Below are 24,999 nucleotides of genomic sequence, written 5' to 3'. Positions count from 1 at the left end.
TTTCTATATGAAAGAACAAAATTAAAAGATAGAGACAAGTACTTGCAGAATAACTAGCTAAAGTTGAATATGGGTGTGAAACATGGAAGTCCTTATACTTACTTGGTCTGTATGTCTGTCTCAGAGATCTTCTGGTTGCATTAGAGGACTGCTCTAAAGTTAAGGGATCGGAATCAACATTATTTGGTACATGCATGATATGATCAACTGGTAATTCTGATGAGACGCCATCAGGTTGATCAATGGCATGAGAAGAAAGAATAGGAAGGACAGTGACAGCATGGGGTTTGTCTTCACCAATGAAAGGAAAACAATCCTCATAAAAGATCACATTCCTAGAGACAGATATGGCCTTAGTTTTAAGATCAAACATAATGAATCTTTTGGTGTTTGGTTTAAAACCCAAAAATATAGAAGTGGCAGCCCTAGGATCTAGTTTCTTTCTATTAGCTGTTAGAGTACTAGAAAAACATAAACACCCAAATACTCTTAAAGACTCAATATCATAGATTTTTCCATGTAATTTTTCATAGGGAGTATGATTATTAAGAAAGGGAGAGGGCATGCAATTGATAAGAACAATAGAGTGAATCAATGCATATGACCAGAATACAGTTGGGAGATTTAATTGAAATAACAAAGATCAAGTCACATTGAGCAAATGTTGATGTTTTCTTTCAACAATACCATTTTGTTGGAGTGTTTCAACACAAGTAGTTTGATGCACAATACCAGTATCATCATAAAATTGTCTCATGATAAACTCTGCCCCATTATTTGACCTAATCACTTTTACTTTTGTCTCAAACTGCCTTTCAACATTGGCAACAAAATTCTTTAGATGAGATTGTGTCTCAGCTTTTAACTGCATGAGAAAAACCCCAAAACAAACCTTGAGTAATCATCTATTATAGTAAGGAAATACTTGTAACCATTTAATGAAGTTACATTGCAAGGACCCTAGATATCAACATGTATAAGAGCAAAAGCACAAGAAGAATGTGATTCACTACTAGGAAATGATAATCTTTTCTGCTTTGAATGATGACAGATTTCACACGCAAATTGCTTATCTGATTTAAGAATAGGATAAAATTGTTTTAATAACAAAAATCTTTCTAAAGATGGATGACCAAGTCTATAGTGCCATAGATTTATAGGTATTTTATTACATGAAAAGGCAGAAAAATTGGAAATGCTAGAACCAACAAAATCAGACTTGTACTTAGACTTGATAGGAATCATCTTGAGTCTTTAGAATCCTTCCACCATATCAACTATACCAATCTTTTGTTGGTTCATACCTTGGATAAAACATTTATCATTCATAAATGTTAGTTTGCAAGGTAAAAAGGAAACCAATTTAGATATTGAAATCAAATTATATTGAAAGCTAGGAATGTATAAAACTTCCTCCAAGTATAAAAATTGAGTAATCTGGATTCTGCCTGCAAGTGTTGCAGTAACTGTATGACCATTAGGAAGCCTAACCATTACAGGTTTTATTTTCTTGCATAAAGAAAACAAATGTGGGAAGGTTGCGACCTGATCAGTGGCTCCAGAATCAAGGATTTACTCATCTTGGCTAGTCTTGCTAACACTACAAGTGACAGATAATATACTACCTTTGTGATTGTACCAATCTGATTTATTTTTGAATTGCTTTGAGTTGGAGTTTGTTGTTGCAGCAATGACATCAAGGCTTTATATTGTTGAGTAGTTAATCTTACATCTTCATTTTGTGTCTCTTGATTTCGATCTAAGGGTGAACCATCACCTTCTTGTTAGACATGTGGCCTCAGAAATCTTAAGAAGGGGTGAATTAATTTCCCACTAACAAACTTTTAACCTCCTTCTAGAAGAGATAGGCTCAGAATGCAGAAAAAGCAGCATTCAATTAACTAATGTTCTTTAAACATGAAAGACAAAATTGATTGCAATAAAATTAATAAGATAAGGGAAGAGAGAATGCAAACACAATTTTTATACTGGTTCAGCCACTTCCCGTGCCTACATCCAGTCCTCAAGCAACCCACTTAAGATTTTTCACTCTCTTTGTAAAACTCATTTTACAAAGTCTGAACCACACAGGGACAACCCTTCCCTTGTGTTCAGGAATCCTTACAACTTAAGAGACCCTAGATCTCTTAAACAATTTCCTTTGAAAAGAAAAAGAAGAAGAAGTTTCTCTCTTTAAGAGAAGGATATTACAATTGAAGATCAATCAAGATTCCTTATTGAATATGCAAGTGTTTGACCAAGGAATCTTTTTGAGAGGATAAGATATTTCAATTTAGAAAAACTCTCTCCCAATTTCGTCCCAAGTCACACATGTATATAGGCCTTTGATGGCCATTCAAAATCCAAATGATAAGATGTGACTGTTGGCGATATTCCTTAAAAATCCTCTCTGGTAATCGATTATAGCATTAGTGTAATCAATTACACAGTTAATTTTCTTGAACAATTGTGACTCTTCATTTAAAATTTGAATTCCCAACGTTCAGAGTCTATGGTAATCGATTACATATAATGTGTAATCTATTACACACTTTCAAACCATTAGTAATCAATTACATGTATTGGTAATCGATTACATGTGCCTTGGATGACTTGAAACCTTTCGTTTTGAGGCAATGCTTGATCTTGAAGAAATCTTGAATCAAGGCTTTGTTTGTTGAAACAATCTTGTATTAATCTTGAAGCAAATGACCCTTGTTTGATTCTTCTTTTAACATCATCAAAATCATGTATACATACATTCACACTCCTTCCCTTATAGCATTGACATTGTTGATGTTTGGATTTTGTACCTTGTAAAATTTGTGTCCTGGTGGGTACCCATGCTTCTTGTAGTAGTCATCTATAGTATGGTTAGATAGACCACAGTCTGCGCAAACCCTGTTTCCCACAATAGGTACATGAAGGCCAAGAATTCGATGAATTGTTGCCTACTGCATTGATCAGACTCTTGCTTCCTGTTAATTCATTGCTATTGATTTGTCTTTCCTGCTGAACAACGTATAAGAAAACCTTGGCTATGTTTGGTAATGGGTCCATCATTAATACATTGGATCTCATAGTATTGAATTGATCATTTAAACCTCTAAGAAACTACATTATACAATCTTGTTGCTTTCTTTCTATCATACTAGTAAGAACATCATATGCACACTTTGGATCACATGAACATGTTGGATCAAGCCTGTAAATTTCCGATTCATCCCAAATAATTCTCAATTTTGTGAAGTAATCAGTAATGCTTTGATCATCTTGTTTGATGGAAGTCATTTCTTGCTGCAATTCTAAAATTCTCCGCAGATCTCCTTGTGAGTATCTTGACTTTAAGTCCTTCCACATGTCTCTAGTATTATCCATCCACAAGATACTTGTTAGTATAGAAGAATAAAAGAAGAGAAAGAAATACAGAGAAGAGAGAAAAGACATAATGTTTAACGTGGTTCAGCACACAATGTATGTGCCTACGTCCATGGCTACACTAGGAGAACTTTTATTACTTGCGCATATAAAAGCTTATAAGGTGTCTCTATATATAACACTAATGAGACACAAGTTTTTACAAACCAAGTGATGTGGGACTAAGACTAAAAAACTCTAACAATCCAAGCGATGTGGGACTAAGACCACAAAACTCTAACAATTCTCCCACTTGGGGTCTAAGTTCCAAACTCTAGCAGCTTCTTGTAAGCGGTGAGTTCATCGATTCTTTACCTAGTGTAGCGCCTTCATCTTCAATTATCCTTGAAGGCCAACTGAGGCAATGCAAAGCCTCAGCTTGTCAGTTGTAACAGCTTTAGTCAACATATCTATTGGATTCTCTGATCCTAAGATCTTCAACAAAGATAAGTCTCCATCATTTATCAACTCCCTGATAAAATGGTATCTTAATTGAATATGCTTGCATCTAGAATGAAAGACTGGATTCTTAGCAAGACTTATAACACTTTGACTGTCACTAAACATTGAAGCATTATCTTGTTCTTTCCCTAATTCATTGAGAAAATTCTTTAGCCAAATCATCTCCTTAGCTGCTTCTGAGATAGCTATGTACTCGACTTCCGTGGTTGAGAAAGCAACTTTATTTTGAAGTTTAGACTTCCAACTCACAACAGTACCTCCCAAAGTAAAAATGTAGCCTGTGGTGCTTTTCTTGGTATCAAAATCTCCTCCCAAGTATGCATTTGAAAATCCCTGTAAAGTGAGATTGTTTTTTCTGAAGCACAAACACATCTCTGAAGTACCCTTCAGATATCTGAGTATCCACTTTACGCCTTTCCAATGCTTCTTTGCTGGATTTGATAGGAACCTACTAACAACTCCCACTGCATGTGCTATGTCAGGTCTGGTACACACCATAGCATACATCAAACTCCCAACTGCTGATGCATATGGTACTCTTGACATGTAACATTTTTCTTCATCTGTCTGCAAAGATTGCTTCTTTGAAAACTTCAAATGAGATCCCAAAGGGGTATTCCTGGTCTTAGAATCTTCAAGGTAAAACCTGTCAAGCAACTTGAGTATATATTTCTCCTGAGACAGCTTCAAAATTCCTTCTGATCTGTTTCTAAGAATTCTCATACATAGGATTTGTTTAGCTGGACCAAGATCCTTCATTTCAAAGTTTTCTGCCAACTGCTACTTCAACCTATTAATTTCTGCCATACTAGATCCTGTAATCAACATGTCATCAACATACACGACAAGGATAACATAACTATTAGTATATTTCTTAACATAGCAGTAATGGTCCATGTCACATCTGTTGAATCCTGAGTTGCTCATAAAATCATTAAACTTCTTGTACCACTGCCTCGGTGATTGTTTCAAGCCATATAAACTCTTGTGAAGCTTGCACACAAGATTCTCCTTGTCTGATACTTCAAAACCTTTTGGTTGGGTCATATAGATGTCTTCCTCTAAATCCCCATGCAAGAATGCAGTTTTAACATCTAACTGCTCCAAGTGAAGATTCTCTGTAGCTACAATACTCAAAATAATTCTGATGGTAGTCATCTTTACAACTGGAGAGAAGATCTCTGTGAAATCAATTCCTTGTTTCTGCTTAAACCCTTTCACCACAAGTCTTGCCTTGTATCTTCTTCTACCGTTAGATTCTTCCTTTAGCCTATAGACCCACCTATTCTGTAACACTTTCTTTCCTTCTGGCAATTTAGTTAAAGACCACGTCTTATTCTTCTGAAGGGATGTCATCTCATCTTTCATCACTAGCTCCCACTCAATAGTGTCATTCCCCTGCATAGCCTCACTAAAACATTCTGGCTCACCAGCATCAGTTAACAACAAATAATGCAATAAAGGGGAATACATATCTGGTGGTACTGAAATTCTGCTAGATTTTCTTGGAGGAGTTGATGGTTCTAGTTCTGAATCAAACTCTACGCATGTACTCTGGTTTCTGTTGGCTACATCACTTTCTGAAATTTCTTCAAGTGTTATTTTCTCATAAATTTCTGACTGTTTACCTGCACATGTAGATTCTGCAGAAAATTTGTCCTTATAAAATAAGTTCTCATTAAAAGTAACATTCCTGCTTCTGATAACTTTCTTAGTTTGGTCATCCTAAAACCTGTAGCCATACATGTCAAATCCATAACCGATAAAATAAAACTTCCTCACCTTCGGATCCAATTTATCTCTACTATTAGAGTCTGTCAGTATATATGAAACATAACCAAAAATTCTCAAATGTGAAAGTTTTACCTCCTTTCCAGACCATACTTCTTCGGGCAACTGATAATTCAAAGGAACTGATGGTCCTCTATTGATGAGATATGTTGTTGTGTTTATTGCTTATGCCCAGAATGCTTTAGGCAAGCCAGATTGGATCCACATACACCTTGCTCTCTCGTTCAAGGTTTTATTCATCCTTTCTGCAACACCGTTTTGCTCAGGTGTTCCTGGTATTGTCTTGATCATTCTGATCTCATGTTCTGAATAGAAGTTTTTAAACTCTTGACTATCACACTCCTCGCCATTGTCAGATTTCAGACTTTTAACCATTAGACCTGTTTGATTTTCAACTTCTGTTTTCCACCTTTTAAACACAGGAAACACATCAGATTTACTTTTAAGAAAATAAACCCATAACTTTCTAGTAGAGTCGTCGATAAAGGTGACATAGTAGCGTGAGTTTCCAACAGATTTCACTAGGCTGGCCCTCAAACATCTGTGTGCACCAATTCTAGCCTTTCAACTTTAGGAGTCTTCCCTACCCTTGAGAAGCTGACCTTTTTCTGCTTTCCAAGGATACAGTGTTCACAAACACCAACATCAACATGCTTCAGGCTTGATAGCTTACCCTTTGCTGCCATAAGCTTCATTCCTTTTTCACTCATGTGTCCAAGTCTTTGATGTCACATGGTTGAATTATTGACAGCCTCAATAACTGCTACCATATCCTCATCTGCAATCATGTAAAGAGATCATCGCTTCTTTCCATGAGCTACAACAAGATTGCCTTTTGTTACCTTCCAAGCTCCATCTCCAAAAGTGGTGTGATGCCCCTCATCATCCAATTGCCCTATGGATATTAAGTTTCTCTTTAAGGCAGGAATATGTCTGACATTGTGCAATGTCCCTAGGGATCCACTGGAGGTCTTGATGTTGATATCACCTCTTTCAACAATGTCAAGAGATTTTCCATCTGCAAGGTAAACTTTCCTAAATCTTCCAAAAATATAGTTAGACAATAAATCTTTAGAGGGAGTAGTGTGGAACGACGCACCTGAGTCCATGATCCATGAATCAACAGGACTATCCAAACTGCAAATTAATGCATCATCAAGTTCATCAGTTACTACATTTGCGGATTCATCATCATCGCGCTTCTTGTTTTTGTGCGACTTGTTCTTCTTTGGTGCCTTGCACTGATTGCTAAAGTGACCTCTCTTGTGACAATTCTAGCAAGTAACGTCACTTTGAAATTTTCTTTGACCTTTCCCTCTTGACTTTGATCTGCCTCGACCATTCTAACCCTTCTGGGTAGTCCTTCCCCGGCCTTCGGTATTCAATGCTGAATTGGAAACATGACTGGAAGATTCTCCTGAATCTCTCTTGCGAACATCTTCGCTTAAGATCAAGTCATGGATGTCACTAAGCTTTAATGTGTTCTCCCTTGTAGAGCTACTAACTGCAGTAACAGTTACAGCCCAACTATCCGGTAGTGATGACAATAGAATCAATGCTTTCACCTCATCCTCAAATTTAATCTGCACTGATTCCAACTGGGCAAGAATAGTATTAAATTCATTAATATGATCAGTTACAGAGATACCTTCTCCCATCTTGAGGTTGAACAACCGGCGCATCAAGTATACTTTATTGGCTGCCAACGGCTTCTCGTACATATCTGATAACGCCTTCATTAAGCCTGCAGTAGTCTTCTCGTTTACGATGTTGAACGCGACATTCTTGGCTAATGTCAATCTAATCACGCCAAGAGCTTGTCGATCCAGCAAGTTCCATTCTTCTTGCTTCATGTCGTCTAGCTTAACCCCTGATAAGGGCTGATACAACTTCTTCTGATATAGATAATCCTCTATCTGCATCTTCCAAAAGCTGAAATCTCTGCCATCGAACTTCTCGATCTTCACCTTCCCTTCTTCTAATGTCATTGCTCCCATTGCCACCTCTAAACTGAGAAGACTCCCACTAATTCCTTTAAACTAAGGAAATCCTGTGGAGCAACCAAAAGCTCTTGATACCAGTTGTTAGTATAGAACAATAAAAGAAAAGAACAAAATACAGGGAAGAGAGAAAAGACACAAAGTTTAACGTGGTTCAGCACACAATGTATGTCCCTACGTCCATGACTACACTAGGAGAACTTTTATTACTTGCGCATATAAAAACTTACAAGGTGTCTCTATATATAACACTAATGAGACACAAGTTTTTACAAACCAAGCGATGTAGGACTAAGACTACAAAACTCTAACAATCCAAGTGATGTGGAGCTAAGACCACAAAACTCTAACGATTAGCGGTGATGGATCCTTAGCCTTGGGGATCCCTTGTATCGAAAGTTTTCTTGGTGAGTCCAGGCAGTGTGTCCCACAGATAGAGCGGCGGTGCAAGTACCACAGGTATGGCTATACTCGTGGATGACTTCCGCTCGAGGGGAGACTACCATGTGGAAGAGACTCACACTTGAGGGGGAGATGTGTTGGGTTACAAGTGTGAGGTGAAGTTTCACATCGGGTAGAAGTGAAAAGGTTGAGCACCATATAAGTAAGGAGAAGACCCATAAACCTGAGCCTTAAGGTTTTGGGTTAGAGTGTGGTGTCAGACTTCCTTATGTGGTGGCTCGTGGTCCATAGGTGTACTCCTCGAATCTCTCCAACAATACTTTGCCTTATCGAGGGTGAAAAGTTACATCTTGATTTGTACAAATGGTTATATATACACATATACAACAACTAACTTCCAACTAACTATTAGTTTCAACCAACTAAACTAACTTCCAACTAACTAACACTAAGAAACTAGTCTATCATTAGTTAAACATAGTTTACTTGAAAAATTACTTAAATTTATCTTATCAATTTTTTTATGGCATGAATTGACACGTTATTTGTCTCCGAACAACATCACTAATTAACATTTGTTACATAACAATGTGGACTAAAAATAGTAAATGGAAATTTTAAGAATTAAAAAAAAATTAGAAACTAAAAAAATACTCAACCCAATTAATATTTATATATCTAACTATAAAAGTTTACCTTGGACCAGTTTATAAGAATATATATATATATAAAAGTTGGATATCAGGGATTCATTAGGATCATGACAGCTGTTAAGGTTTAAAGAATACTTCCAGTTTATTCACCAATAAATAAAATCTTGATATTCACATCAGAAATTGAATCCATATTATTTTAATTTATGAATTTATTTATTACTGGATCATCTTGTCTTGATAGTCCATACTCAACTGGGTCCATGTTAGATGTCCCTTCAATTATTATATAACGCCATTAAACGCATGGTCCACTATGAACTTTTAACATCTAGCTTCAAGCGTCGTGGTTCCCGTACATACTGTATAGAATTATGAAATCGATTGCGGATAAGATTAGATAGTGACTAAACACAATGCCATGGGGAGAAATACAATTTATAGTTTGTTTGGTTCTGCTTTAAAAACTTGCTGGCTGTCATAAAAAGAAAAAGAAAAAAAATCATTAATGTACAATTGAAATCACATCAAATTTTACAAAAGATGTGATGTTAGAAAAAAAATTCAAGTGTCAGATCAAATAAAAATAAAATTAAATTATAATATATAAATGAGGGATAACCTTTACCTCTCTAACTGACTTTTGGGGTTGAGTTAGATCTAGGTTCATATTTTTAAAATTCTAAAATGACATTAGAACAAATTCAAGATTAATCTGTGTTAGTCCAACCCCCAAATACTTCACATTTTTTTAAAGTCCGAGAAAATATATAATGTTATTGAAAGATATTAATTTAAATATTGAAAGTTAAATGTATGTATTTCAGCTATAAATTTTCTTAACTCTACTCATTATTTTATTTTAATTGTAAAGTTAAAAAAAAAGACACATTTACGGAGAATACAAATGACAAACATTACGTTAAATATTTATCATTTAATTTATTCAATTAGTAGAGATGAATATATATATATATATATATATATATATATATATATATATATATATATTAGACCCTAATTCTCTCCAAGCCAAAAAAATAAAAAAACAATGTAAAAAAAATAAAATGAAAAGACAAGAAGAAAAAACGAATAAAAAAAGAGAGTAAAAAAATAAAAATGTAAAAGAAAAGCAAATAATAATGAGAAAAAAAATACATTTTGTGGCCTATTGGACTTTCAAACACAACCCATTAAATTAGAAAAGTGCATAGGGTAAAAGCCAAAAAACAAGGAGAAGGTCTGGAAATTAATGCACTGAAAGGTACAGATCTCAAGGAGAAAGAACGAACCAACCCAACGACGTCATTTGGTGAACTTTTCAGAGAAGAGGGAGGTCTCACCAGGTAACCCTTCATTACTCACTCTCTCACGTTTTCTCTTTTGACCCTCTTCTCTTTGTTTTTCTTTTTCTTTTTTTTTTCTTTCTTCTGTCTCTTCTTCTTCTTCTTCTTCTTTTTTTTCTTTCGTATCACCAACCCGTGTCACCCTCCGTGGTGACTCCACCATGGGCGCCAGTGAGGCCTATATGGTCTGTGTTGTATTTCTTCTTATTCCTTTATTTTGTTTGGTTACTCAAATGCTTCTCCTTTGATGCATTTCTTTTTTTTTCTTTTGCCAACTCCGACGAGGCTGTGGTGTTTCTGTCCATGTCATCACCACCATTTGCCACTATCCTATGGTAGCTTCACACTTGTGGGCCCTTCGCCAATGGCGTTAAGGGCCCTATCACATTTGTTTTCTTTTGGTTCTTTTTCTCTCTTTTTTGTTTGCACCACCATGATACATCTATTGTCGTCGATGTCATGCCGCCATCGGCCATGTGGCGGCCTTGCGCCGCTGGACCTTGCACTAGTGGTGCCATGGGCAACGTGCCACTCTCTATGGTGGTTTCCGCATTGGCTGCGTTGTTTTCTGCGTGAGACAACTAAGGTTTTCCAACCCTGTTGTGCAATTGCGGTTTGCGCCGGGTTTCCCTAACCCGGTTCCAACCCAACCCTAAAAAAACAACAATTATTATTTACACCCCATTGGTCAATACATGCACCACTTTTCTGTTTTTGGCCTACCCATTTTTGCAAAATCTGAAATAAAATAGAAACGTTATTCACACCCTGTCTTTCATAAATGCACCCCATTTTCGTTTTGGTCCTAGCCAATTTTTGTGAATTCTGAAATAAAATGAAAACAACTATTTACACTCCTTTTTCAGCACATGCACATGCTTTAATTTTGGGCCCAACCCATTTTCTTGTGAGATGAAAATGTTCCTTTATATATGCACCCTATCACTTAGAATGGTGACTAAGCCCGTCATGTTAGCACTCCATCAATGTTGACTAAGTCAAAGTTAACTCTTTGATTTTGACAAAAAAAACAAAAAACAAAACAAAAAAAAAAGAAAAAAAATAAAAAGTAAAAATAATTATACATATTAGTAGGCATGGAATTGGGACCTGAACCCGTGGGGCCTACCCGTAGGGAAAACCGAGTTGATCAGGGTCGAGTTCGGGTTTTCCTTGACAACCAAAGTTGGGTTTAGGGTTCGGGATGGGAATATTAATACCCGCTCGCTAATATTTAATTTACAAAAATATTCTTGGATATATATAACACACTAAAACCTGAAACTATTGAATTGAATTTTATGCTACTGTTGGATTATATTTTATGTTGTCACATACAATCTAAAAATATGTTGTGGTTGCTATTAATTTTTTTTTTATTCTATGAAAAATTGTATTTTTTATAGGATTTTATAAGCATGTCAGGGTGGGGTGGGGCAGGGAAAACCCAACCCCATCAAGGGCGAGGATGGGGGATAAGTCTACACCCCGTCGGGTCTCGGGGGCTGGGGCAAAGGGAAAATGGGGAGTCAGGGGCGGGGGCGGGATAAACAAAACCCGACCCCGACCCACCTCGTTGCCATGCCTACATATTTGTGAATAGCTCTTTATTTTATTGTATTTCTTTATTGTCTCTATCGTTTATTCTTTAATGTGATTTTCTTTTTATCATTGCCTTGTTAGTTAGTTTAATTAATATTGTATTGTAAATATCTCGTTATTCATCTTATTTTTTCCATGTTTCAATCTCGCATCCTTAATTACTAAGTGCACTCTCCACTTTTATTCTATCTCTTTTTATTCTCATTCTATTTATTTGATTTCCTACACTATGTCAATTATTTGTTTATTTTCGCAAATCCGCATTAGCATTCTCTAGTACACGCTTAAGCTTTATGCACTTCATGTTGGGTCTCCGACTTGTTTGATAGTGTTTCAATAACATCTGGGTAAATTTTGTGAATGACATGTTGGGTTTCTAACTTGCTTGAGTTCACAAAATTTACCAAAAAAACTAAAGTCTTTTCTAATAATTGTATCATTCTCAAATAAATAATCCCTCAATCTTACACGCACTCCATGTTGGGTCTCTGACTTGCTTGGTAGTGTTTCAATAAAGTGTGAATAAATTTTATGAATGACATGCTGAGTCTTTGACTTGCTTAACTTCACAAAGTTTACCACAAAACCAAAATATTTAAAAATAAAATAAAATCAACCCAACACACAAACGCCTTTTTCTACAAAGAACTACGTAAGTCTGATTTTCTCATTGCACCTGGCATACGTAGGAACGAGGGAAAATCCCTTGTCAACAAAAAAAACTAAAAAAATAAAATCCTTATTTAAAAAAAATAACAAAATAAAAATTTGGTTTCCTTTTCTAAATAAAAAAACAATATAACAAAATACAATTCATGTTTTCAAGGGAAGAAAAATAATTAAAAGTCACTTAATTTTTAACACACTCAATTAAAGGTTGTCGTCTTCATGACGAACACGTGGGGTACTAACACTTTCCTCATGCGTAAACAACTCCCAAATCCTTTTTCTCAAACCGTAGAACATTCTTTATCTTTTTTTTTTATTTTCCCGACGTTTTCCTTAAATAAATGTTGGTGGAAACTCCTCAAGTTTTCCATTTTTTGGAAACAATTTATCTTTTTATCTAATTTTATTTCGTTGTCTCATCATGGCCTATACTATTACAGATGGCGACTCCACTAGGGACCATTAGAGAGTTAAGCCATTTGATCAAGGTGAAATTTTATCGTGACTTTTTCTTTATTTATTTTCCCTTTCTCTTTTATCCTTTTGTTGTGTTCCCGTTCATTGTTGTTTCATTCCGCTACTGTTCTTTTTGTGGTTTTGCTTTGATCTTGTTTCTTTTATTCTTTGTTTTTCTCATGCTTGTATATAACCTTTGCTACGTTTTTACTTCTTGGTGTGTATCTTTGTATATATTACCTCTGTAGTTAGAAAAAAATTGTGTCATTGAATCCTAGGGTAGATGACATCTGCTATACTTGTTGTATCTGCCTGGGAATTTTTTTTGGTGTTTTGAAGGTGGGGTTGGATAATTCTTAGGTTGCTCTATTCACACATGACACTTACACCTATACTTTTTGCACACAATTTGAGATATTAGGCCATATACTCGGGTCTGTGTGGGCCATAGGGAGTGGAGGTCGATCTGTGGTCATGTTAGGTCTCCGACTTGCTTGATGACAGTGAACCCTCATCTAGAGTTTTTCTCTTTAGGTAAGGCATTGCCACTGGTAGTCCCTATCACCACAGTGTTGTTACCTAAGAGGATGATATCTCTAGAGGCTAGTGAGGTTACATGAAACTGCCATTGGAAGTTGTCACTGGATAGTGGACTTTTAGACCCTTTCCGTTAGGTTCCTGAATTAGGGACACGGGAGCAGACTCACCCTATCTTGTTCCATGAACACATCATGCATCTCTTCATGGCATCATGATGGACATATCATTTATGCATTCATTATTTATCATATTCATACACCGCATTTGCATAAGTCATTGCATTTCCATACATATTCATTAAGCATGTTTTTTGTTCAGACAATTACATACATTTTGTTATCATCATTCACATGTTATGTTCACTCATGCACCACATTTGCATAAATCATTGCATTTCCATAGATATTCATTTAGCATGTTTTTTTGTTCAGACAATTACATACATTTTGTTGTCATCATTCACGTGTTATGTTCACTTATGCACCACATTTGCATAAGTCATTGCATTTCTACACATATTCATTTAGCATGTTTTTTTTCCAAAAAATTACATACATTCTGTTGTCATCATTCAAATGTTATGTTCACTCATGCATGATCCTATCATATAGTTTCTCATGCATTGCATTTTCCTCTACATTGCAAAAAAAAGCCACAATGAAGCGTGAAAGTTCACACCGCGCTCTTAGTTGCATATGTTGAGTACCATGATGATAGCTATAAACAAAACATGTTGGGGTTATACACTTCTTTTTCCTGAAAATGATTGAAAATCACGTGAACATGGTATACAATGCATTGTTAGCAAGAAATGGTGGCCTTTCAGGCGTCTCGTGTCAATCTCATAAATACATTTGTCATGCATAGCATGAGTATGTCTTACTCATTCATCATATCTCTTCCATTATAGGTTGCCGAAGTATTGACGATCAAAATTTATTTTCCTTGGAACACAGGTTGAACCAAGCACAATCTTTTAAGAAATGGTTTAATCTAGTCAAGGTCAAAGTATGGAAGTATCCAGCTTGCGAAAGTTGGGGCAGAAGATGGATCGGGTTTACATAGTCTCTTTGACTATTGCCAACACATGATTGAGCTAATGATTTACATAATTAGGAACTATTGATGTGCCTATATTTTATTTCCAGTTGCGCTTTGACTCTGACAGGATGTAAAACAATGTTGTTTTAATGAAATAGAGTTGATTCGACCATATGTTCTATTGAGTGTTTTGTATAAAATTCACAATACTTCAATAACTTATCATTTACATGCATTCATGCTTATTTGTTTTTCTGCATTGTTATGTATTGCTCATTACATTTTTTTCCTTGAAATAAGAAAAAGGAAAGTAATCATTGTGCTAAGAAAGATTGCAATTTATGACATCCTTACCAGACGTGTGCCAAGACAAGGATAATGAGCGACATAAAACAAGTATAGGAGCAAATAAAGGCCGATATAGAGGCCATGAAGGGGAAAATGAAAACAATGATGGAAGTGATGATGAGCATGAGGAAGATGATGGAGGTCAATTTTGCTACAGCTGTTGCTGCAAGGACTACTACTGAGAGGGACTCGATTCATTCACCCTGCTTCAATCAAGAGAGTCGTCCAATCTTAGATGTAGTATGTCAAGGAGGCAAGGCGACGGCAAATACGTATGAGCCTCATTATGTCCAGGTCTAGAGCAAGCCTTTTTTCCACCATATGGTTTGCCTTCCAATTATACATCGCCCACTGTTGTATATGCTCCTAGTGAGAATATTGTTAATTCTGCACCTATATTCATTGAGAGTAGAAAACCCCAACCTGATCATACACATGCACATGTCTCTCAACCCATGGGGGAAACACATAAAGCTCCCCAAGACCACACTCTAACTGGTTTCAAGGCTTATTCGGGATATACCACTGAAGGACATGCATTTTCTGGTGTCCCCGTGCCAAATGCTCCTGGGGGGCCTCAGTATCGACCACTATCACAACCCTTACATTTTGTAATGGGAGGAGGATCCTTTGCTATAGTTGAAAAGGAAAAATTTGATCATATAGAGGAGAGGCTGAGGGCCATTGAAGGAGGGGGAAATTATGGTTTTGCTGACATGTTAGAATTGTGCTTGGTACCCGATGTAGTTATTCCTCCGAAGTTCAAGGTGCCAAATTTTGATAAATACAAGGGCACCACTTGCCCAAAGAATCACTTGAAGATGTATTGTAGGAAGATGGGGGTGTATGCGAAAGATGAAAAATCTGATGATGCATTTCTTCCAGAAGAGTCTCGCTAGGCAGTTATTACCTGGTATACTAACCTAGAATCTTCCTGGATCTGCTCTTGGAAGGATCCAATGAATGCCTTCATTAGGCAATATTCGTATAACTCTGATATGGATCCAAATAGAATGCAACTACAAAACATGTGCAAGAGAGATATTGAATCTTTCAAAGAATACGCTCAAAGGTGGAGAGTTCCAACGGCTCAAGTAGTACCCCCTATGACGAAGAGAGAAATGATAACCATGATAATGAACACATTGTTGGTGTTCTACTATGAGAAAATGGTAGGTTACATGTCTTCCAGTTTTGCAGATCTAGTGTTTGCTAGCGAGAGAATTGAACCAGGTCTGACGAAAGGGAAATTTAATTATGTTGCTTATGCGAATCTTGGTAATAGGGGATTCAGGAGGAGTGGCGAGAGGAAGAAGGAGGGAAAACCTCATGTTGTGGCTATACTTCCCACGTGGCCAAACTTTCCACTAGCCCCTTATAATCCCATGTACAAATATCCTTCCCAGCAATATCACTACTCAGCCAATATCAGTTCTGCTCATTACTTGTCACCCTACCAACCAAGAACACCCAATCAGCCACAAAGGCCACCCTTAAATCGGCCACAAAATCCACCCGCTGCACATCCAAGACCAAACACTAACCTTAATACCAACCAAAAAATGAACCAGGGAAGGAATTTCCCAAAAAAAAGGCTTATAGAATTCACCCCAATCTCGATGTCATGTGCTAACTTACTCTCGTATCTGCTCAATAATGCAATGGTAGTCATAAACCCAACAAAGATTCCTCAACCTCCATTTCCCCAAGGATACAACTCGAATGTGACATGTGCTTATCACGGGGGAGCTCCGGGGCATTCCGTTGAGCATTATATGGCCTCGAAACACAAGGTGCAAAGTTTGATTAATACAGGTTGGTTGAAATTTCATAAGGACAATTGATTGTGAATTTTGATGTCGTCAAGTAATACTACGCATGATGCTTGGGGCAATTTTAAGATTTGTTGTTGGATGTCTCCAAGAACTTATTAGGATTTTCATGTTTATGCTATTACTGTAAACAACATTCACAATGCTAATAATATGGATGAATTTGATGCCATTGTCTCTCATTCTCTCACAATTACATCTTTGCATATTTAGTTAACCTTCACTAGAATATGAATATATGCCACTAGCTTGTTTGCTCAAGTGACCTATGCTCTAGAGTTGATCTCCAAGTTTGCCCGATCAGAAATAACGTGTTCTACATGTTTGGTGAGGGTGTTGTAAGTGACAAGTAAAATTGAATAAACATTTGATTGCTTGTGTTTCAAGTCAATAAATAATAAGTACAGGCATTCATGAGACCTCATGTTATCTTAAAATTTTTGTGAAGAGTAAGAGTCCTTTGGCTTAATCTTTCAATTTAAAATCCTTTAAATATTTCTTGTCCTTGAAAATTCTCTTTCAAGAATCTGCACAATTTCTTTCATTTCTTCTTGCTACAAGGACGTGACAAATGACATCATCAGATACTTCTGAACCCTACACTAGGGCAATGACAAGCACCAAGCATGAGCTTCAAGCGAACCTACGAGGCAAATAAAAAGTTTTCACCCGATAGGTTGAAAACCCGAAAGGGGGGCCTATGCAAAAGTTAGGGTAATAATAAAAAAAGAAGAAAAAGAAAAAGAAATCATGAGCTTGTTATTAGAGGTTTTGTCCCAAAATCCAAACTATAAAATTCTTTAGTTAGAACTTGAAATGACACATGACCATGTTTTTTCATCCCAAATACTAATTTATCCCTTACTTCCCCCTCCGAGCCAAAGTATAATTGTTTTCTTATAAAACAAAAGAAAAAAACCCTGAGTTGGAACCACCGCTAAACTAGCGGAAAGAACAATGCAAACAACACATGCATGAGGTTTATTAAGCTCTAGGTTGGGCAATAATGTGATATAAAAAAATTCGCCAAAGGCTAGTGAAGCAAAAAAGAGACAAAAGTCTTCCAAATTTTATAAGGAAGGTGCAAAATGCAATGAGGATTAATGCTTAAGACGAATGGAGTAGAGCCCAACCCAAAAAGTTGAAATGAATAAAGGTATAAGCAAGGCTCTCAAGGTTCTTACTCAATATCACCCTTAAACACTCTTTGAGCATCTCTGATCCTTTCTTTCATAGCTCTCTTACCCCCTGACCATGTTACAAGCCCAATAAAGCCCATGTGGATCAAGGAAGGACTAATTTTGCTTTTGAGTTTGGATTCTGGAATGGAACCTGCACACGCTTGTGATTGTTTTTTTAAAAAAAAGAATCCCCGATGTTTGCACTTGCACATTTGAGAAGAAAACTCATTCGACCAAGAGCTCGTGGAAGATGCCCAAAGACAATTGTGATAGTAGGGTACATCTGACGTTAGTCGCTCATGCAGACTCCTTAGGATTCCTTTTGAATCTAAGGGTAGCCTTTGTTATATAAATTCTTTCGAGATCAACCCATGTCATCAAGTTTCAGCGGAATCGACAGAACCATGGCATCCCTCTATGCTTTTAAATCAAGAAAGTTTCACTTGGTCATATACCAAAGTGTAACAATCCATTTCCATCCTTCAATGGTGCACGTGGTCGGTCCTAAAGCCTTATATTTCCTTGTTGTGCAAAATAATCAAAGTTTATAAACAAAGAAATGGATGAATCCTAGGATCAATATTTCAATTTATTGATTAACTGTTAAATGGCTCCACCATCATCATCTAAAATTGTTAAGTGATTAAATCAAACAAAACATACACTTTGAGGGAGTCTCCAAAGAGATATGCAAAAGAGAGGATGAGGTTGCATGAATTATCACATCTTTTATAAAGAGACAGTCAATCTATGTTTTTTTTATAAAAAAGACAAAAAAAAAAAGAAAAGAAAGAAAGAACAAAGTATAGTGAAAGAGAAAGAATGTCATGAGCATTTCATAGTTTTCATGATTCAAAACTTTTTGCATTGCATTGTTGGGTACAAGCCTACATTTATTGCATTTCAGGAAAAAGTTTACATGCCTATTTTCATTCATCATAAGTCATTCCAAAACTCATATGCTGCATATTAGGCAATAAGTGCATAGATTTCTCTTTATATGTCAATATCCAAAATCCAATGTCCTATCTTTTAAGACCTTGGGCACTAGTGCCTATTGACATGTTTCATAGGACTTAATGTCCTTTGCTTTTTGTTTCATAGGACTCAACATTCTCGCCTTTATGTTTTCATAGGACTCAACGTCCTCGTCTTTATGTTTTCATAAGACTCAACGTCCTTTGCTTTATGTGTTTAGGGTTCAATGTCCCCTGTCTTTATGGTTTCATAGGACTCAATATCCTCTGTCTTTGTGTTTCATAGAACTCAAAGTCCTATACTTTTTGTTTCATGAGACTCATTTTCCTGCTTTTGAACTCAAAGTTCTTTACTTTGTTGGTAGACCAGATTTTTTTTCCCAAGATTTTTCATTCTCATATTGTGATCTTTCAAATAATCATTCGAACAAAATTAGTACTTTATCTTTACTTATCTTTTACTTTCAATAAAAGATAAGAGGGGCAACTGTCAGACTCTAATTATGTATGAAAAAAAACGAAAAAAAGAGAACAAATAAAATAAAATAAAAGAAGAGAAAAATGAAGGATAAAAAAGAGAAAAAAATGCATAAAAATGAAAAAGAATAGAAAAGGAGTAAAAAAACAACGGAAAAGAAAAAAATTAAAAGAGAATGATAATAATAAAAAAAAGATAAAAAGTAAAAAAAGAAAGAAAGAAAAGTAACGTAAAAAATGAAATGAAAAGAGAAGAAGAAAAAACGAAGGAAAAAAAGAGTAAAAAAACACAAACGTAAAAGAAAAACAAATAATAATACATTTTGTGGCCTATTGGACTCTTAAAAAGAACTCATTAGGTGATAAAAGAGCACAAGATAAAAGCCAAAAAAGAGGGAAAGGTCTTGGAATTAATGCACAGAGAGGCACGAATCTTGGGGAGGAAGAACGAACCAAACCAGCAGCGCCACTTGGTGAGCTTTGTCAGAGAAGGGAGGGGTCATAAGGTAAACCATTATTCCTCACTCTCTCATGTTTTCTCTACTGACCCTCTTCTTTCTTTTCTTTCTTATTTCTGTCTCTTCATCTTTTTCTTCTTTTCTTTTTTCTTTCGTATTACCACACCGCATCACCCTCCGTGGTGACTCCACCATGGCCCTTAGCGAGGCCTATACGGTCTGTCTTGTATTTCTTCTTATTCCTTTATTTCGTTTGGTTGTTCAAGTGCTTCTCCCTTTGATGCATTATTTTTTCTTTTGCCAACTCTGACGGGGCCACGATGTGTCTGTCCATCTTGCCGCCACTATTTGCTGTTATCCTGTGGTAGCTTCACGCCCATGGGTCCTTTGTCGGTGGCGTTAAGGGCCCTATCACTTTCATTTTTTCGTTTCTTTTATCTCTTTCTTGTTTGCACCATCGCAAAACCTCCGCCGCCATCACTATCGTGACATCGCCAACCCCGTGGTGACCTCGCGCTGCTGGACCTTGCACCAATTATGCCATGGGCATCATGCCACCCTCCGTGGTGGTTTCCGTGTTGGTCGCGGCGTTTTCTGTGCAAGGCAACTACGGTTTTCCAACCCTGTTGCATAATCGTAGGTTAGGCTGGGTCGCCCTGACCCAGTTCCAACCCAACCCTAAAACAACAACAACAACAACAACAACAATAACAATTGATGTTTACACCCCATTAGTTAATATATGCACCCCTTTTCTGTTGTGGGCCTACCCAATTTTACAAAATCTAAAATAAAATAAAAACATTACTCACACCCCATCTTTCATACATGCACCCCATTTTCGTTTTGGACCTAGCCAATTTTTGAAATAAAATGAGCACAACTATTTACACCCTTTTTTCAATACATGCACCTGGTTTCATTTTGGGCCTAGTTGATTTTTTTGTGAAGTGACACTTCCTTTATATATGCACCCTCCCTCTTAGGATGGTGACTAGGCTCGCCATGTTAGCACTCCATCAGTGTTGACTAAGTCAAAGTCAACTCTTTGACTTTGATAAAAAAACAAAAAACAAAACAAAAAAAGAAGAAAAAAATAAAAAATAAAAATAATTTTACATTTTAGTGAAAAGATCTTTTTTTATTGTATTTCTTTATTGTCTCTATCATTTATTCTTTAATGTGATTTTCTTTTTATCATTGCCTTGTTAGTTAGTTTAATTAACATTGTATTGTAAATATCTTGTTATTCATCTTATTTTTGCCACATTTCAATTCTGTATTCTTAATTACTAAGTGTACTCCTCACTTCTATTCTATCCCTTTCTATTCCCATTATATTTATTTGATTTCCTACACTATGTCAATTATTTGTTTATTTTCGCAAATCCGAATTAGCATTCTCTAGTACACGCTTACGCATGCTCTGTGCACTCCATGTTGGGTCTCCGACTTGTTTGATGGTGTTTGAATAACGTGTTTAAATTTTGTAAATGACATGTTGGGTCTCCGACTTACTTGAGTTCACAAAGTTTACCACAGAACTAAAGTCTTTTCTAAAAATGGTAACATTCTTAAATAAATAATCCATCAATGTTACATGCACTCTATGTTGGGTCTCTAACTTGCTTGGTAGTGTTTCAATAGAGTGTGAGTAAATTTTGTAAATGTCATGCTAAGTCTCTGACTTGTTTGATTTCAATAAGTTTACCTCAAAATCAAAATCTTTCAAAATAAAATAAAATCAACCCAACACACAATTTTTTTTCTACAAAGAACTACGTAAGTTTAATTTCTTCATTGCACATGAGGATAAGTTGAAGCGAGGGCAAATCCCTTGTTAATAAAAAAAAATAAAAAAATAAAATCCTTTTTTTAAAAATAATAAAATAAAAATTTGATTTCCTTTTTAAGTAAAAAAATATAACAAAATATAATTCATGTTTTATCTTTTTTTTATTTTTCCGACATTTTCTTTAAATAAATGTTGGTGATGACTTTTAAAATTTTTGATTTTTTGAAAAATAATTTATCTTTTTAGCTAATTTTATTTCGTCATCCTGTTGTGACTTATATTGTGAATATATATATATATATATATATATATATATATATATATATATATATATATATATATATATATATATATATATATATATATATATATATCAATATTAATCAATCACAAATCATATATGTTAAGATCAAATGACTTTTGGTAAGTCAATAAAATTATTATATATGATAATATATATTTGATTAGATGATAACGTAAAAATTATTTGTGTTTTCATTTTATATATATATATATATATATATATATATATATTAATTATAATATTTTTATATTTTTATTCTTTCTTATCTCCTTTCATTACATTAATAATCTTAATTTATATTTTTATTTCTCTTGATTGTAAGCAGTTACAAATTGACTGTATAAATTCAATTTAAGATAAAACGAGACACTGACACAGTAATTGTTTCCCATGAAAAGATATTTATATGAGGTACATGCATAGAACTCAGTTTAGGTATTCTTAGAAGCAAAGTCTTTGGTGTAAGGAAAGTAATAATGGCGCAGAGAGCTCAATCAGTATTGGCCACCAAAGATGTTTTCCAAAAGGGAGATTTCCATTGGAAACAATTCAACGTTGAAACTTCCAGTGCTTCATCCTCAACTCCAAAACCATTGCTAATCTTTACACCAATCGTGCCTGGCTCATACCCTGTCATATTGTTCTGCCATGGATTTTTCATTCACAATAGCTTCTACTCTGAGTTCCTAGGCCACATAGCTTTACATGGATTCATACTTGTTGCTCCTCAGCTGGTATATCTACTCTCGTACACTTTCTAATTTATTTTTCCTTCAATATACATTTTTTACTCATCGTTAATATGTGTATACAACTTTAATAGTTAAACCAAAAAATTACATTTTCGAAAGAAGTATCTTTATTATTTACCTGAATTCCAAACAAGCTGTGAAGAATTGTACGAAAGAATAAGAAAAAAAAAGATAAAATATATTTTATGTGCTTATAGTGAAACTTGATTTTAATCCTCAAACTTTAATTTTGATCAATTTAATCGATTAACTTGGTAAAAAGTTGTGATTTTTTTTTCCAGTGAAAATCCTGTGGTAAGAGACAAAATTCATTATTTTTTTTAAAGTTCAAAAGATCTCAAAATTAAAATAGGCAGGCTAATACCAATTTATATAAAAAATATGAAAAAACATATTTTATCAAAAAAAATTATTACATGAGAAACACTTTCCTATTATTTCTTGTCTTTTTGCATTTTCCTGAGTTATTTTTGCATAAGAAATGTCATTTTCTAGTCTACCAATATTTTTATATTGTTTATTATGTTAATTAATGTTCTTAATTAATAAATTAAGTATATATATATATATACACACACACACGGATTATTTCATAGATTGTTAACTCTATTAGCTGTGGCACTTGGTCATGCTAAAACCAACCTCAAGTTTTCTGCTTTCTGCACTTGTAGGCGTAGACCCTGTGTCTGGCACATCTAAATCGTCCTCACATTTCCTCAAATTCTCACTGGCATGTCCCAAAATCCTTCAATTTGAACATACAAATTGTTGTAATTGGCACTGGGCTAGGCCCCTAGAAGGCTAATTTTGTTAGTCCACCATGTGCTCTTGATGGGGAGAACCATAAGGAGTTCTTCAACGAGTGCAAACCTTCTTGTGCACATTTTGTTGCAACTGAGTATGGGCACATGGACATGTTGAATGATGTAGGGAACTGTTTCGGCACCCAACAGTTTTCTAAAATATCAAAAATGTCATTATAAATAATAGATTAGCTTTTTCATTTTTACAACGCCTTTATTTTAAAATTGTACTTCCTTAGTGTAACTTGCTTTCATTAGCGTTCTTTTGTGAGTATTTGTTGTCGTCGGTGGTGTACATACGTTGTTTATGGATACACGATGAAGTTTGGTAATTTTTCGTCGCCGGAAAAGAAGAGATGTATATTAAAAAATTTCAAAACATACGAATTGTCAATCCATATGTTTTGAATTTTTAAAAAAATTATAATTTTTTAGAATTTTTTATACATTTAATTTATTTACAAAATTTGATATTTAACTGAATGTTGTATTTAAATATTTATTACGGTAATTAATAGTTAAAAAAAATTGATATTTAATTGAATGATATATTTGGATGTTTATTAGAGTGATTGAGAATCAAACAAATATGATATTTAATTGAATGATGTATTTAGATGTTTATTACAACAATTGATAATTAAATAAATTTGGAATTTTTTTACATATGTAAATTTTTATTAAACCTATGATTTTTATTTATAATTTATATATGTAAATAAATTAATTATTAGATAAAATTTAATTATCACAAAACTTATTATGTAAATTTACATGTGCATTAAATATATATAACAACATTAATTATTTTATAACATAATTGGTCTATCTGCTCAAATGGTTAGAATGTTGTGCTAATAACGCGAAAGTTACAGGTTCTATTCTTGCTTTGACCATTAATTTGACAATCTGTATTGGGCTTATGAAAGGTCAAAATCAGAATTTTGCATGCTATGCTGGGTGTATCAGTAAAAATGTTGGGTACCCCTAACAGTTCCAATGATGTAACACTGACCTAGTAATCTAGTAGGGCCAATATTGTCAAATTGTGTGTGCAAGGATGGAATCGGTCCTAGGGACTCCATGAGAAGGGCTGTGGGAGGGTTGGTTGTGGCCTTCTTAAGGGCACAGTTGAACAACCTATGGAAGGATTTTAATGCTATTTTGGCGGATCCTTATCTTGCTCTCCCTGGAGTACATAGTAGCATGAAGTCAACACTCAACATTAATTTTGCGTTTTTATTTCCATGAAAGGCCTATAAATGTCTTTCAAAATAATTGTATATTGTTATTTTGTGTCACATAATAATTATCATGTAAGAAAAAAATAAATATTAAAATAATTATTATTTTAATTTTAATTTTATTTTAGCAAATCTTAATCTTGTGCCTACCTAACTCGATGATGTAATGTATGTACCAACATGATGTCAACACTCAACAATATTCATTTGTGTGTTTTTATTTCCATGAAAGGCTCATAAATTATTGAAGCAAGAAGTCATGCCAATGAAGATTTATTTGATGATTTTCCAACCAATTATGTCTAAAGCTTCGATTTTTGTACTTATATGTGTGTGTAATTTGATGTTAGGGTGTGTGTTGATTTGATGCTTATATAATTTATTTTGATTATGAAGCCCTAGCAATTCATGCGAGGATTGGTAGTTGGGGGTCCATAGAAAGTCCATTT

General features: G+C 34.9%; 1 protein-coding gene and 1 long non-coding RNA gene across 2 annotated transcripts; both read left to right on the top strand.

Annotated features, from left to right (window-relative positions):
* Nucleotides 1–12,788: 12,788 nt before the first annotated feature.
* LOC114417851 lies at nucleotides 12,789–14,558 on the top strand. Its single transcript, XR_003667951.1, has 2 exons — nucleotides 12,789–12,830; nucleotides 14,295–14,558. It is a non-coding gene; the product is annotated as an uncharacterized LOC114417851 (long non-coding RNA).
* A 7,664-nt stretch (nucleotides 14,559–22,222) lies between these two features.
* On the top strand, nucleotides 22,223–23,619 carry LOC114417821 (chlorophyllase-1, chloroplastic-like). The gene is made up of 2 exons (XM_028382861.1): nucleotides 22,223–22,485; nucleotides 23,175–23,619. Exons 1-2 carry the CDS (start codon nucleotides 22,228–22,230, stop codon nucleotides 23,178–23,180), a joined length of 264 nt encoding a protein of 87 aa, XP_028238662.1. The 5' UTR covers nucleotides 22,223–22,227; the 3' UTR covers nucleotides 23,181–23,619.
* Nucleotides 23,620–24,999: the final 1,380 nt, after the last annotated feature.

The sequence above is a fragment of the Glycine soja genome, chromosome 7 (genome assembly GCF_004193775.1).
Source record: "Glycine soja cultivar W05 chromosome 7, ASM419377v2, whole genome shotgun sequence".
In the NCBI taxonomy this organism is placed as follows: Eukaryota; Viridiplantae; Streptophyta; class Magnoliopsida; order Fabales; family Fabaceae; genus Glycine; species Glycine soja.
The sequence above is the reverse complement of the archived record's forward strand: the minus strand, read 5'-3'. Positions and strand labels throughout refer to the sequence as shown.